The following is a 15052-nucleotide window of genomic DNA, read 5'->3' as shown; positions in this document are numbered from 1 at the left end:
CTGAGGGAGACCTGGCTGTGACTTCAGAGTGGCAGAAGCATGGAGGGAACATTCTGGAAGGTATATGCAAAGCTGGACACCTAGTGATGCAAACTTGAGAGATGGGCTGAAGCCATGTGCCATTGAATTTTCCTTCTCACTGGGGGTCCTGCTCGGGCATGCCGGTTCCTGCTGCCCTTATAGGAGAAGAGCAGCTACCAACCTCTCAACAGCTCTAGGAGCCATTTGTCCAGCCTGGCCTCGGCCCAGCTCTTGGCCTGCAGAAAGTGAATTTAAAAGACAAGCAAATGCCTGCCTCCACGTCCCAAAGAAAAAAAGTCACTCTGCTTATTTAGCACATGATTTCCTTAGCACACGTTCTTTTTTAACTTGCCTCTTATGGTTAAAATAATATGGCAGCCTTCAAGTAAAAATGCTAAAAAGCAGTTCTTGGCACCCCACACCTTAACATAAGTTTTCATTTTCTATTTCCTTTTACCATCGTTTCCCCTAAGCAAATGTTAGTTTACAATGCTGTAGACATACATAGACACAATTTCATTCTGTGCTTTTTCCCCCCCCATTAGACATAAATTACCTTTTCACGTTGCTACATAGTCTGTGTAATTATCATCTTAATGGTCGCATAATTGCATTGCATTCTGAGTTACCAAACCATCTCCTTGTGGCTGGACATTAACATTGTTTCCAGGGGGTTCTTTATTTGTTTGTTACTATAAATACTGTTGCAGTAAACATCCTCATGTATTATGTTCTCCATTTTGGGGGGAATTATTTTCTTAGTGTACATATCCAGGAGGCAATAGATAGCTATGACCATTCCAAGCATTTGAACTATTAAAATGATAATCATGCTGAATATTGTAGCAACGTGGAGAATTGGAGACAAGGAGTATATACACAAGAAAACTACTTGGCTGTTTAAATATCCCTAACCCCAATAAATGATAAAAATAGAGCCTGGTCACACCTCACTAGAGACTTTCCTCCAAGTTGATGTCATCTTTGTAAAGGTTATTTTGTTGTATTTATTTTGTGCCCTTATGGGACTTGAACTCAGGGCCTGTGCTCTTGCTTGGCATCTTTGCTTAAGGCTAGCACTCTAACACTTGAGCCGTAACTCCATCTCTGGCTTATTTTTCTTTTCCTTTTCCTTTTTGGTGGTTAATTAGAGATAAGAATTTCATGAGCTTTCCTGCCAAGGCTGGTTTCAAACCTCAAATCTCAGATCTCAGCCTCCTGAGTAGTTAAGATTGCATGAAGAGATGCTGACTTAGAAGGTTTCAGTGAGGTTGGGGATTTCAGTGAGGGGTCTGGTGAGCTCAAATACAAGGCCAATGTGGGGCACCACTGTGCTTCTCTACCCCAACTGCAGAACGAATGGCAAGCCCAAGTATGCATGAAATACCTTAGCTCCCTTCTCACCATTGCTGGAGTCCCTGGACACCTCACATGGAGGTGACACCAACCTCAGCTTGCCAGGGCCACTATGCTTCAGGCAAAGGTCAGCAGCTGACCCCAGGGAGCCAGAATTCCCACTTCTACTATCATAGGAGAGCAGGCTGGTGAGCTGGCCCAGGCCACAGCCCTGCTGAGCAGCTTTGCCAGTGCTACGGTGCTGAGTTTTAATCAGAGTGAGTATTTACTGGGGAGAGGGGCTTCCAGTGCCAGATGCTTTGTCAATATGATCTCCCCCAAACCCCACAAAACCCCAGGAGAAAAGCAGTGATTCTGGGGCAATGGAGAGACCTCACAATCTACCCTAGGTCACTTGTCTTATTTTGTTGCTGCTGTTACTGAGGATCTTGAATATTGTTTAGGGTCTGGTGTGATGTGTCTGGCAATGTACGAGTGTGAACAGACACCTATCGATAAAATGGGCAAGTTTGGTTTTGCCTGTAGTAGCTGTTGATGAGCAAGTTAAGGAGCCATTCACTTTCTAGGTTCTTATCTCCTTTTTGTTTCTTTTTGTTTTGCATGCACAGGTTGCGCTAATAAAAATTTGAGATCTTATAATTGGGTCAAAGGCTGCAACACAGCAAAAACGTTGCAATGTCAACTAAAAAGTCATCATATTTACTTTTTAGGGTCAGTCTTAATTCCAGAGCCTCTACTCAGTCCTCTGTTTACTTCAAACTTCCCACCATACTGAGCCAAACCACTGGGAAGCCCCCCCCCCAAAAAACACAGGTTTGCAGCTCTCAGTGCTCCTTCTAGGAGAGAGACAAGGGCAGGTGACTCTTCTAGAAAGTTCCTAGGGTCACTGGCAGGTACAAATCTGGGGATAGACTGGTCATATGGAGCTGAGCCAAGCTCGGGTCATGTGGGCCCACAGCTATTTAATAATATTTAACGTTTTTACTGCCTTTTGCTCCTATTTGTTCCATTAGCAATCTGCCTCCAGCTGCCGGCAGGACACATCCTCAGCCTATCCCTGCCAACCCATCTGTCACTAGGAGACAGCTCCTGCACGAGCCTCTCTGGTTTTGAGACTTTAGGAAGGGTGAATGTGGAAACACAGAGACTGGTGGAAATAGTGTCCCCCATCCCTCCTCCCCCCGCCCAGCGCCTGGGCCACATAGGGAAGGCTTTTGTATGTGGGAATCTTCACCTTCCACATTGTTTGGGGAGGATCACACAATCCAATCAGGGCCTTTGAGGGCCACCATGGTCCAAGTTCAGCCCCTCTGTGGCCTTCTCCTTCTTGACAGTTAACGTCCTGTGTTACCTAGGCAGCCAGGTAGAGAAGGAGATAGAGAGCAAGAGGAGCAAGATGTCAGAAGGGAGGCCACTGCCTTTCTTTTTCCTGTTCCCCTGCATGGCTTCTGCATGGATGTCTCCTTCCTTCCCTGAACTGGCTTCAGCTCCAGCTCTAGTCTCTGTCTTCTTCCTTCCCCCTTCTAGGCTCTTTTTCTCTCTGACCTGTTAGCACCCACTGCCCTGACCTAGCTTTTGTCATTGCTTTGCTAGTACAGTAGTCCTCCTTTATCTGCAGCTTCTCTTTCTACAGGTCCCATTATCCAAGGTCCACTGTGGGCTGAAAATATTAAGTGGAAAATTCCAGAAATAAGTAACTCATGTTTCAAACCGTGTGCTGTTCCAAATAGCGTGATGAAATCTCCTGCAGTCACGCAGGAGACACAGGTCATCCTATTCCCTGTATCCACACTGTGTATGCCATCCACCTGCTACTTAGCAGCCTTCTCAGGACCCAGCATGACTGTTGATATTGTAGTTCTTTTACATAGGCTCCAGTATGATCTGTTGGGGAGTCTTAGAAACATATCCCCTGAGGATAGCGGGACTGTGGGACTGGATTTAGAGCCTTCTCTTAGGCTGCTTGTTTCTGAAGAAACAGATGTATGTGCCCAGGAAGGTGGGCTTCATGGAGAATGGACCCCTATTATATGAGGATCCTAGACTCTAGCTCAGTGACCAGCATAAACAAAAGCATGTGTATGCATTTGCTACAAGGACTTGGAAGTTCAGATTATGGGACTGCGAGGTCTGTGCCTTCTTGTCTTCTGTATGAAGCAACATCTCTATTTTGTCCACCTTCCCTCTGAGCACTTGGCAGCAACTGAAAGTATGGGACTCATGGTAACTTCTTGAACCCCATTATGCTCTGTGTGTAGGAATTTGATTTAATGGGGTAAAAATACTTTCTAGTAGAAACGGTATTGATGTAGAAATTGGGTCCTGACAGCTCTTTGGATCAGTGGCAGGTGCCCAGGGGCCTAGAATCTAGGGAGCCACTTCCCTCTTTTGGCTTGTACCTTCTCTCTGTCAAATGTCTGTCTGCCACCTGCCTGCAAGATAATCCCAGCCTGACTCAATGCCTTGCATACAGCAGGTGCTCACTTGTGTACTGGGTTTATGAAGTGACCAAGTGGCTCTGACTCAACACTGCCACCTTCTGGCAGAGCTGCTCTAGTGTGGAAGGAAGGGCTGCTCCAAGTTCAGATCCAGAACTCAGCACTCCAGATTTCTCCCTGGGGGAAGAGAGAACCCTGCTTGATGGGGCACCCCACTCATCCATCCTCCGTAAGCCAGCAGCTCCATCCACCCAGATTTCAAGCCACTGCTCCTGGTGACAAGCTTCCCCGTCTCTTCTGGGTCACTTTGCAAAGACAGGTAGCACAGGAGCAGTGTGTTGGAATGGTCCTACCATCTTCTGGGATAGACCTGTTCCCCGGAGACTCTCTTTCACCAGTGGGTAAATGACCTTTTAAATGTTTATTTTTTTAAAAAACAAAACCTTTCTTTCTTTTTTTTCTAATACAAGCAATGCTTGTATTAGATGCTGCTCATTTCCCTGTACACATGCTTCCACTAAACAGCACAAATTTTGATGCTTTCATTTCCACTTAGCTCAAAATACTTCCTAATTTCTTTGGCTTTAAGGATTTCCAAGATATCTTTCCATTGCTGTTTTCTAATTTAATTTTGTTATGGGCAAAGAATATATTTTATTATTTAAATCCTCTTAAGTTCATAAAGACTTGCTTTATAACCCGGAATGTGGTCTATTTTGGTCAATGATCCAAATGCATTTGAAAAGATACATTTATTTTGCTGTGTTAGGTGGATTTTTTTTTTATAAAATTAGATCTAGTTGGTTGGTGGCCTTTTTAAAACTTTTACATCATCAGTGATTTTGTAGGGAGAGTCTATTTGTTTTATCAATTATTGACAAATGTTAAAACTTCAACTATAGTTGTGGATTGTCTTTTTGAGGTCTTAAAATGGGGAAACCTCATATACTCACTGATAATTATAATTTCTAGAGCTCTTTATTCCTTTGTGTATCTCCAGATTTCCTTCTGCTATTTTTTACCTAAAGAATTTCCTTTTTAATTTTTTTTGTAGTTCTAGTCAGCTGCTGCTGAAGTCGCTCAGCTTTTGTCTGAGAGAGGAAAAAAAAAAGTCTTTTGCCTCCATGTCTGAAGGATCTTTTTGATGGGTATAGAATAGCAGATGAAAATTTCCTAAACACCTCCAGAGAGTTAAAGACCTCGCTCCATTGTCCTCTAGCTTGCTTAGCTTCTCATGAAGAATCTACTGTCATTTTAATCTTTGTTCCTGTCTAGATATGTGTTTACCCTTTTCTGGGAAAATATTTTCCCCCTTATTTTTAGCATTTGATTATGCTAAAAAGCATTCTCTTCTGCTTGCTGTTTTGGAGCATCTTGAATGAATGTGTGGCTGTCAAGGGTTATACTTTCGTTAGTATGTTTCCTTCTGCCTTTTTCCCTCTCATCTATGTTACCCAGGCTGGGCTCAAGAAGCCCTCCCACTTCAGCCTCCTAAGTAGCTGGGATTGCAGGTATGCTTCTCTGTGTCCATCTTCCTCTACCTTCTTGAACAACCTCAGTTGTGCAGTTATAATAGTCATTTTATTAGTGACTGCTCTATCATTTGGGTCACCATGGACTCCGTTTCCATTCATTGATTTTTCTACTGACTGTGGATCTTTTCTGTTGTTTTAATTTGATGTTGAGTATTGTAGATTTTCTATCATTAGGCGCTTGATTTTGTTGGTTTAGTTTACATGCTATTGAGTTTCGATTTTGAATGTAGTTTATCACTGCCATTGCACGATCCTTTCCATGTTTGCTTTTATGATTTGGTGAGGCAGGTTTTATATATCTTTCACCAGACCATCCTTATGTCAATATTGTTCATATCTTACATAATGAGGAAATGGAGGGCTTGTCACCAGGGTCACTGGTTTAGAAGCCAGGAGGAGGAACTCTGGAAGACTATCACTAGAATTATTATAAGTATATGGATCTATTTGGAAAGAATCAACATCTTCCCATCCATAAATACAGTATACCTGAGGGAAGTTTTTAACAATACTAAAGCACAAAGGTTTTATTGTATCCTTCTTGAACACAAGCTCTGCCCAGTCAAACCTGACCATCTATGAGTGACTTGGCACACAGTCATCCCTCAGTGAGTTTGCTCCAGGTCCAGCAGATTAAAGCCTCTACTCAAAACTGAAGAGTTGTTGGAAGCCAGTAGCTCATGCATATTATCCTAGCTATTCAGGAGGATGAGCTCTGAGGATCACGATTCAAAGCCATCCTGGTCAGGAAAGTCCAGGACTCTTAACTCTTTTCCAGTTAACCAACAGAAAGCCAGAAGTGGAGCTGTGGCTCAAATGGTAGACTGCTAGCCTTGAGCAAGAAAGCTCAGTGACAGCCCCCAGGATCTGAGTTCAAGCCCTAGTACTGGCACACATACAAAAAAGACTGAAGAGGACTGGGAAGTTGGCTCAGTGGTAGAGCGCTTGCCTTGCATGCCTGAGGCCCTGAGTTCGATTCCTTAGCACCACATAAGCAAAAAGAAAAAAGCCGGAAGTGGCGCTGTGACTCAAGTGGTAGAGTGCTAGCCTTGAGCTGAAGAGCTGAGGGACAGCGCCCAGGCCCAGAGTTCAGGCCCCACGCCCGGACCCAAAAAAAAAAAAAAAAAAAAGACTGAAGAATGCTGGCCACTCTACATTCCTCCCCGTACTTACCCATTGATTCCTTTCCTTAATAAATGCATTGGGTCTGTTTAAAATGTTAAAAAATGTAAATATTTATCCTATTTTAATGAGTTGGTGGCAGCTACAATGAACAAAAATGTCTTCAAAAGTAACAGACCCCAGAAATTAAGAAACTTTAAATACCAATACAAAATTTAAATGAAATAATATTTGAACTCTTCCTTAAGAAAATGAGATCTTAAAAAATCAAAGTACATCACTGATGTCATTATTGAGTCATTGGCTTATTTTTGTGTGATTCCCCCCCCACACACACACACCAACAACTGTAAAAAGCTCTTTCTGATGAGGCACTTGGAGGAATGGTGAGGAGATATTTTTAAGCTAAGTCCAAATATTTTCCCTCTGACTTTCATCTGCAAATCAAATCTCTTGTTCAGTAACTTTGAGAAGACCTTTTTCTTTTAAAAAAAAGTTTTGGGTTTTGGCAGGGACTGCAATCTTTTTTGTCAACAAACTGTAGTTTCTGTTTCCAAAAAAACTCTCAGCCTTCGGAGTTTATTTTCATCTCCCCTGGCTTCATCATGTATCGGCAGGGCTTGCACTTTGGAGTTACCTGCATAAATTTTTGTGCTGACATGTTTATATCCGCCTTGTTCAGAATACCTTAAATTAGGTGCTATTTTTGAAATAGAAGCATTACTTTGTCATTTATTTTCTCCCCTGGAGGATTGAAAACCTTTAAATGAGTGAGATTTTTTGTCGTGGTGGTGGTTCTGGGCCTTCAACTTAGGGCCTGGGCATTGTCCCTGAGCCTCTTTGTGCTCAACCACTGGTCCAAGTCCCCATCCCTATCTCTAGGAATTCAGGCTGGCCTATCCCCTGGGGGTGGAGGTGGGGTTTCACCTCTAATAAGAGTTTTCAGAAAGTTCCTATCATCCACAAAGATTCCAAGATGGCGCTAGTTAGACCCAGTATCCATATTTCAGTGACAAGGCCTTGAATTTATAATCCTCCATCCTGAGCCTCTTGAATGCTAGAATTACAGGTGTTTGCCTTCATGCTGGGATTGTTCTTTAAAATCTTGCTTTAATGCTTTGAAATAGAGCTCTGCAGAAGTCTGGGTCTCCTTTAGTTGTTTTTGAAAAATTGACACATAATGCACGTATTTTATGAGATGCAGCTAGTTTATTTTATTTTTAATAGATTCAGAGAATGGGGGGAAATGTATCATGGGCTGCGTGTATTTAAACCACTGTGCTTGTTTTCATCCACCACCACCAATTATAGCCTTTTGTGTTGAAATTAAGCTAGGAATTGTGTTTTCCTTTATGTCAGTCAGTGGTTCTTAGAAGCTAGCTGGAAAGAATTGTGTTTTTATATTTTTTTAACATGCAGTTTCAAAATCTACCACCATTCTTTATTTAGACAAATGTCAAAACAGGCTAAAAAAATCTGTGTCTAATATTTGCAGGTGTGCACATATAAACTTTGTAATAGATGCTACTACATGTTTTAGCAACAAAAATACAATATTCAAAATATTCTCTCCAAATAGTAGTTTCTTTGGAAAAGCAATAATGTTAAAATGAGCCACCTAGGGCTGGGAAGGTGGCTCAGTGGTAGAGCGCTTGCCTTGCATGCTTGAGGCCCTGGGTTTGATTCCTCAGCATCACATAAGCAATAAGCCGGAAGTGGTCCTGTGGCTCAAGTGGTAGAGCGCTAGCCTTGAGCTGAAGAGCTAAGGGACAGCGCCCAGACCCAGAGATCATGCCCACGACTGGACGCCCCCCCCCAAAAAAATGAGCCACCTAATATATCTTGAAGACACAAATGAAGTTGAGTTCATCTTTTGGTGAATAACGTGTGTGTGTGTGTGTGTGTGTGTGTGTGTGTGTGTGTGTGTGTATAATTAAAAGTAATGAAAAATGTTCTTAGCAAAATTCATTTAGCAAAATAAACTGCCAACAGCCATTTGTCACCATCAAAAGATCAGCAAACGCAAAGCATTTGTGTTTCCTTTTGTTGTTGTTTTTAATATAGGAAAAACTTTACAATTCCTCTTTAAGTTTGATGGCTCTTAAAGGAGCTTTGCCAAGCCATAACCAGCAAATTGGAGCCTCCATGTGCTTCTCAAGATTTTTATAATCACTGATAACAAATTGTTGTGCAAACTTTGCTATATTTTTAATTCTTAAAAACAAAAAACAAAAACAACTGTCAGGCACTGCTGACTGTAATCCTCAGCTACTCAGGAGGCTTAAGGATTGAGGTTAGAAGCCAGCATGGGCAAAAAAAATCTTTGAGATGCTTTATTTCCAGTTCATCATCAAAATGCTGGAAGTGGATGTGTATCTCAAGTGACAGAGTGTCTTGAGCAAAAAAGCTGAGAGCTTGTGCTGGGAAGGTGGCTCAGTGGTAGAGCGCTCGCCTTGCATGCTCAAAGCCCTGGGTTCGATTCCTCAGCACCACATAAGCAAAAAGAAAAAAGCCGGAAGTGGCGCTGTGGCTCAAGTGGTAGAGTGCTAGCCTTGAGCTGAAGAGCTGAGGGACAGCGCCCAGGCCCAGAGTTCAGGCCCCATGACTGGAAAAAAAAAAAAAGCTGAGAGCTTGAGGTCTTGAGTTCAAGCACCAATAAATAAATAAATATCCTAACAATCAACAGGTCCTGAGGGATCTTCTGTGCTTCTGAAGTTACTGGCTTGACTGCTTTAGCTGCAAGGGACTCCACAGGGGAACAGTTTCTCCTGTGTGACCTTCCCCCCTTTCCATCACACAGCAACCCTTCCTGTGAATGACTTTCGCTCAGATTTTTCCTAAAACAGTACATTTATTAAAGAAGTTATTCTTCACTACATATTACCTTTTTATTTAGTGGCTCCCCAAAATTCTAGTTCTTCAAATATCTTATTATTCTACCAAAATCTAGGGAAAACCAAGTTAGAAATATCTATACTTCATAGAGATTAAACTCAATGCTTCTCAAAAAGTGCTCTACCCCTTAAGCCATGCCCCCTACCATAGCCCTTTTGCTTTTAGTTTGTTTTTCATATAGGGTCTTGTGCTAACTTTGCCCAGACTGAGTGCAAACAGTGATCCTTCCACTTCTGCCTCCCAAGTATCTGGGATAACCAAAATCCAAGATATATTGTTGGTTGGTTTCGGACTCAGGCCCCATGCTTGCTAGGCAAATGCTCTACCCTTGAGCTCCATCCTTATCCCTAAGGTATACTTTTATTTAGCTATTCAGCAAAGTACCTACAGTATGAAATTGTTCTAATGCTTTTTCCATATCTTCAGCAGTATTATCTCTGCATCTTTCAATGTACCGTTTCTGCTGTCAACAGCTACCACTCCAACTGCCTGGTTTCTAGGGGGTGTGTGTGTGTGTGTGTGTGTGTGTGTGTGTGTGTGTGTGTGTGTGTGTGTGTGTGTGTGTGTGTGTGTGTGTGTATGTGTGTAGATAAGAGTCATGTGAGAAGGGCTGAAGAGAGTATGTTGGCCTCCCAGCAACCACCTCATCCCATTGAGAAGATTGCAATCTCATTTGCAGAAAATGCGTAAGTCAGTGAGCTTTTTGGCTGGCCTGGCACCTGGCTGAGCACAGATGCAGGGATTCTTGTGAGGTCTGACTAGAGTCTCTCACCTTCTAGCTTGAAGGGAAGAACTGTGAGTAGGAAAAGTATTTGCAGTGCCATTGTCTTCGTGGTCCCTTGCTTTTGCAGTGCAAACATCAGCTTCAATTGTTTTCTTTGCAGGTATCTTGTTCAGCCAGGGATCCATTTGTGAAAAGGGTTAATGGAGTTAAAATTTGGTTATGCAATCTATAAAAGCCACTTAACTGGGCTCATGTGACCTGGAACACATCACAACAGATAAGGCTTATCAGTATTAATTGGAGGAAAATCATGCATATCTGGGGATGGTGAGGTAAAAGAATGATCAAATCAGGTCGGGGGCAGTGGCTCACAATGTAATCCTAGCAACAGGAGAGGCTGAGATCTAGAGGACTGTGCCTCTAGGAAGCCTTGGCTGAAACCTCATAGGACCTCATCTCTATCAATAAAAACCTGAGCAGATGGGCATATGTTTACCATCCCAGTTAAGCCAGAAACATATTTAGGAAGATCACAGTCCAGGTTGGCCTGGGCAAAAAGTATCAATGACCCTATTTGAAGAAAAAAAATAACAAAAGCAAAAAGGGCTAGAGATATGGTTTAAGTGATATGCCTAGAAAGCATAAGGCTCAGAGCTCAAACAAATACTAGTACTAAAAACATTAAAATAAATTTTTTTTATAAAAAGGATAGCGAAATCACACAGAGGAGAACTTGTTTGGTGGATTCTAATAGATCAGCTCAGATTCCTCTGCACTCTGCTCCTGGAACATATAAACTATAAACTATACTTATTTAAGGGTTTCTGGTTGCAATCTGGTGGTTTCCTATGTGCCAAAGAGCTGCTCTGTGTTCATCTGTCTTGATGAAAAATTATTTATAAAATTTGAAAAAATTATATTATGTATATATAATTATATAATAGACCTTCATCATGTGGGGAATCTTACAACCCATATTCCTGGCTGTTGGTTCACTAAGGTTGCTGTAATAAAGTACTATGCACTATGTGGCTTGCACAACAGGAATGGATGATGTCATAGCTTGGGAGGCTCTAGGTCCAAGCTCAAGGCAAAGGCAGGGTTGGTTCCTTCAGGACTGCCAGGGAAGGGTCTGTTCCAGGACTGTCGGCAGCATCTGGGGTTTTGCTGGCATTGTAAGCTGCTCTTTGGCTTGAGGAAGCATCGCCCTAATGTCTGCTCTGCCTTCACATGGCGTTCTCCCTGAATCCGTGCCGCTGTGTCCTAATTTTCCCCTTTTATAAGGACAGCAATTAGACTTGGCCCACTCCTCTCCATGTCACTTCACCTTAACCTAGTGCATTCCCCCTACAACTGAACTTCCAAATAAAGTCACATTGAGGTACTGTAGGTTAGGGTTTCCACATAGGAATTTTAGAAGGGACACAACTATAGTGCTAGCTTGCACACTCAGGATCTGAGAGTGAGGCTGAGAACTGTGTGTGTGTGAGCATGTGTATGAGCACGTGCATGTGCACATAGGTGTCTATGTATGTGTATACTGTATAGCATGCTTACACAACAGTGAGATGAACTCTTTCCTTGCAATACTCTAAAAAATTGTGGTGCTGAGTACTGGTGGCTCACGCCTATAAATTTAGCTACTCAGGAGGCTGAGATCTGAATATCACAGTTCAAAGCCAGCCTGTGCAGGAAGTTCCATGAGATTCTTCCAAGTAAGCAGCAAAAAACCAGGAGTGGAGGTATGGCTCAAGTAATAGAGCACCATCCTTGAGTGAAAAAGCTAAGAAAGAGGGAAAAACCCTGAGTTCAAATCCCAGTACTGGTACACGCACATATACACACAAATGGAGTAAGAAGTTACTAAGAGATCTCCCCCTAAACAATTATACAATACGAGTAGAGGATATTGGCTAGGCAATAAGTTTACATCATGGATACAAGTCAAAACAGTGTCCATAACCCCTAATAGATGTATTTCCTAATGTACAGATGCACCTTACAGATACAGTAACACTCATTAATTACGACAAATACATGTAGACCAGGTTTTGAATAGCAAGACTATACAAATAGCATTGTTCCCCCTGCCCCACACTAGTGATATTGATTACAAAGAGAAGAAATGTCCTAGCAGTGGGGCTCATGCCTGTAATCCTAGCTACTCAGGAGGCTGAGACATGAGGCTTTTGGTTCAAAGCCAGTTTGGGGCAAGAAAATCTGTGAGACTCTTATCTCCAATTAACTAGTAACAAACAAACACATACAAAAAAAATGAAAGTGGAGTTGTGGCTCAAGTGGTAGAGTGCCAGCCTGAGTTTAAGCCCCAGCAAAAAAAACAAAAACAAAACAACAACAAAAGAAAACAAAAAGAAGAAATACCAAAATGTTTTATGCTTAGTGTAAAAGGTTCAGATACAATGTATTTTGGATAAAAGCATTAGCTTGTCATTTCATGCATACAAGACTTCTGCAAATATTTGCTTAACATTTAAAGTTTAGACACAGCTCTGTATACTCTGATCACAGATATATAGGACACTAACTACACTAGCATTACTTAAAATATTAATAGTTTGACCACAGTTATAAGGTGACTATTTAAGTGACTTACATATAAAAAAGATATTTAAATGAACTATGATGTAGTTATAGCTCAGTTTTCTAAGGAGTCAAAAGCCTTTCTAAGCAGTCAAAAGCAAGAAAGTACAAAAATATTTCAAGCCTTATTTTTTTGTGAATGTTATTAAGAGCAGGAAAATATTAAGACAGTCTCATTACAAAAATAGAGAATTAGGTTTTTGTTTTGCTGCAGCAGTACATTAGTGTGTGTGTGTGTGTGTGTGTGAGAGAGAGAGAGACTCTTAGTTCCAATTAACTACCAAAAAGTCAGAAATGGTGACGTGGCTCAAAGTGGTAACACACTAACCTTGAATACAAAAGCACTGGAACAGTGCCCAAGCCCTGAGTTCAAGCCTCAGGACCTGTCCAATAAATAAATAAATAAGAAAAAAAGATCTTAAAGATGTTTATATACACATACACATACATATACAAAAAAGGTTTTACATCATGCAGGCCCAAACTGATGCACACATGAGCTCGAGAAAATGTAAAAATTTAATTTAGTGGCTACAGTTATTTATTTCTAGGAATTCCAGGAACAGACTGATTTGTATCTAATTCTGTTATTTTAGGACTCATTTTGGTGGCTGAAACAAGAGTTGATCTTTTAACAGGACTATTGCTGCTGCCATCAGAATTTTTAGCCTCCATCAAGTTACTTATCATAGACACAAACTAACAGACATACACAAAATGGCACACTTAAAACAATTACTCTGATTCATAGCACACTTTTAGACAATCCATTTTTCTTCTCCCCCTTTCTTCTAGTAGATTCGTCAGCTAGATTTCTCCCTAGGCAGAAAGACAGTGATTTTTTTTCTTCTTAAGCAAATCACAACAGTGATCTCTAGCATGAACATAGGTTTCTCTGTACCTTCCATCCCTTCCCTAATAATTGCCATCACAAAGTTTTCAAATAAATCCAAATGCTTAGAAAAGCCTCCATGCAAAGGATCCAGATTTCCTTGTCAGACAAACAGCAAAGCCAAAGTTAAGTTCAGCAGATCTCAAAATGGCTCAGAAGAGTCCCCTGACAAGGGAAAGGAAAGGGGAGGCCTAACTGACATCAGTAAATGTCAGTGCTCCTGAAGTCCAGATGTTCATTCTTCTGCCTTATCAGATGATAGCAAAAAGTAGCCAATGCTGATTGAAGTAGAAAGACAACAGAAAGTCCTTGGGATAAAAGTAACTCCAGTGGTTGTAGGGAACCTATTCCATCTTCTCTTATCTGGCCAGCGTTGCTGTCAGTGGCTCATGCCTAAAGGGCACATTTTCTTCAGACTGGCTTGGCAAAGCCGAAACAAGTTTTAGACTACAGGTCAAACTCCTGAGCTTTCACAGGTCATGTCTCCACAACTGTCCCTGTACACCAAATAGAGAGGCATAGTAAAGGGTAAAAAGAGATTTATCATGTGTCCTGGACAACTGCAGGAAGACAGCATTTCAGACCATCTTCAACTCTTCCTCTAGTGTACTTTTAGCATGAAATTGCTGTGCTGATTATGGTATCCATGGGTCATTAAGTAACAACTAACAACTCTTATTTGCTGAGTATTATTTATCAGGCAGGGTGAAACTTTAATCCTTTCCTGCTTAATGCTCATGACAACCCTACTGAGAAAATATAATTATTATCCCACACTGTCTAAGATGAGAAATCTTAGGCTCTGGTTGATATGTAATTTGTCTACACTAAGGTTATTCTTTATTTTAAGTAGTGAAGTCAAGCCTGAAGATCAGGTCTGTCTGACTTCTCCATCAATATGTTCTTATTGGTTCACTCTGGGGAGTGATTACAGATGTTTATTTTTACCCAGTTCTTTTTACTACTTTTATTTCCCACATTTTCTTTACAAGCTTGAAGAAAATTTAATGACCATAGAAGTAATAACACAACTAAGCCATTGCAGTGTGTGTGGGGGAGGAGATGGATAGAACAATGTCCAGCAAGGCTTCTCAACCTCAGTGCCCTGCCCCCATCAGACCTGGGCTCACAATCCAGCTCCTCCTCTAATATTTCGGTTGTCTCAAACCCAGCGCACAGGACTCATGGTAGATGAGAGAGGAGAGGTATCATCAAGACCCCTACAGACCTCCTCCTCCTTTTCCCCACCTTCAGGTCAACCCTTTCAGAGACCGCATCTGCAAAGTGTTCTCCCACAACGATGTCTTCTCTTTTGAGGATGTGCTGGGCATGGCGTCTGTGTTCAGTGAGCAGGCCTGCCCCAGCCTGAAGATCGAGTACGCCTTCCGCATTTATGGTGCGTGTTGTGGGGAAGGGGGGATTGAGGGGAAAGACTGGAGAGGAGGGAAGGCCATAGTCTAGCTACTGT

General features: G+C 41.7%; 1 protein-coding gene across 1 annotated transcript in view; it reads left to right on the top strand.

Annotated features, from left to right (window-relative positions):
- Positions 1-15052, top strand: part of Cib4 (calcium and integrin binding family member 4) — a 44326-nt gene that overhangs the window by 21234 nt on the left and 8040 nt on the right. The window contains exon 4 of the mRNA XM_042696708.1: positions 14839-14980. Coding sequence (XP_042552642.1) covers positions 14839-14980 — 142 coding nt within the window. The remainder of the gene's footprint in view (positions 1-14838; positions 14981-15052) is intronic.

This window comes from Dipodomys spectabilis, unplaced genomic scaffold (assembly GCF_019054845.1).
Source record: "Dipodomys spectabilis isolate Male_0828 unplaced genomic scaffold, ASM1905484v1 ptg000210l, whole genome shotgun sequence".
Taxonomy (NCBI): Eukaryota; Metazoa; Chordata; class Mammalia; order Rodentia; family Heteromyidae; genus Dipodomys; species Dipodomys spectabilis.
This window is presented reverse-complemented; position numbering and strand designations above follow the sequence as displayed.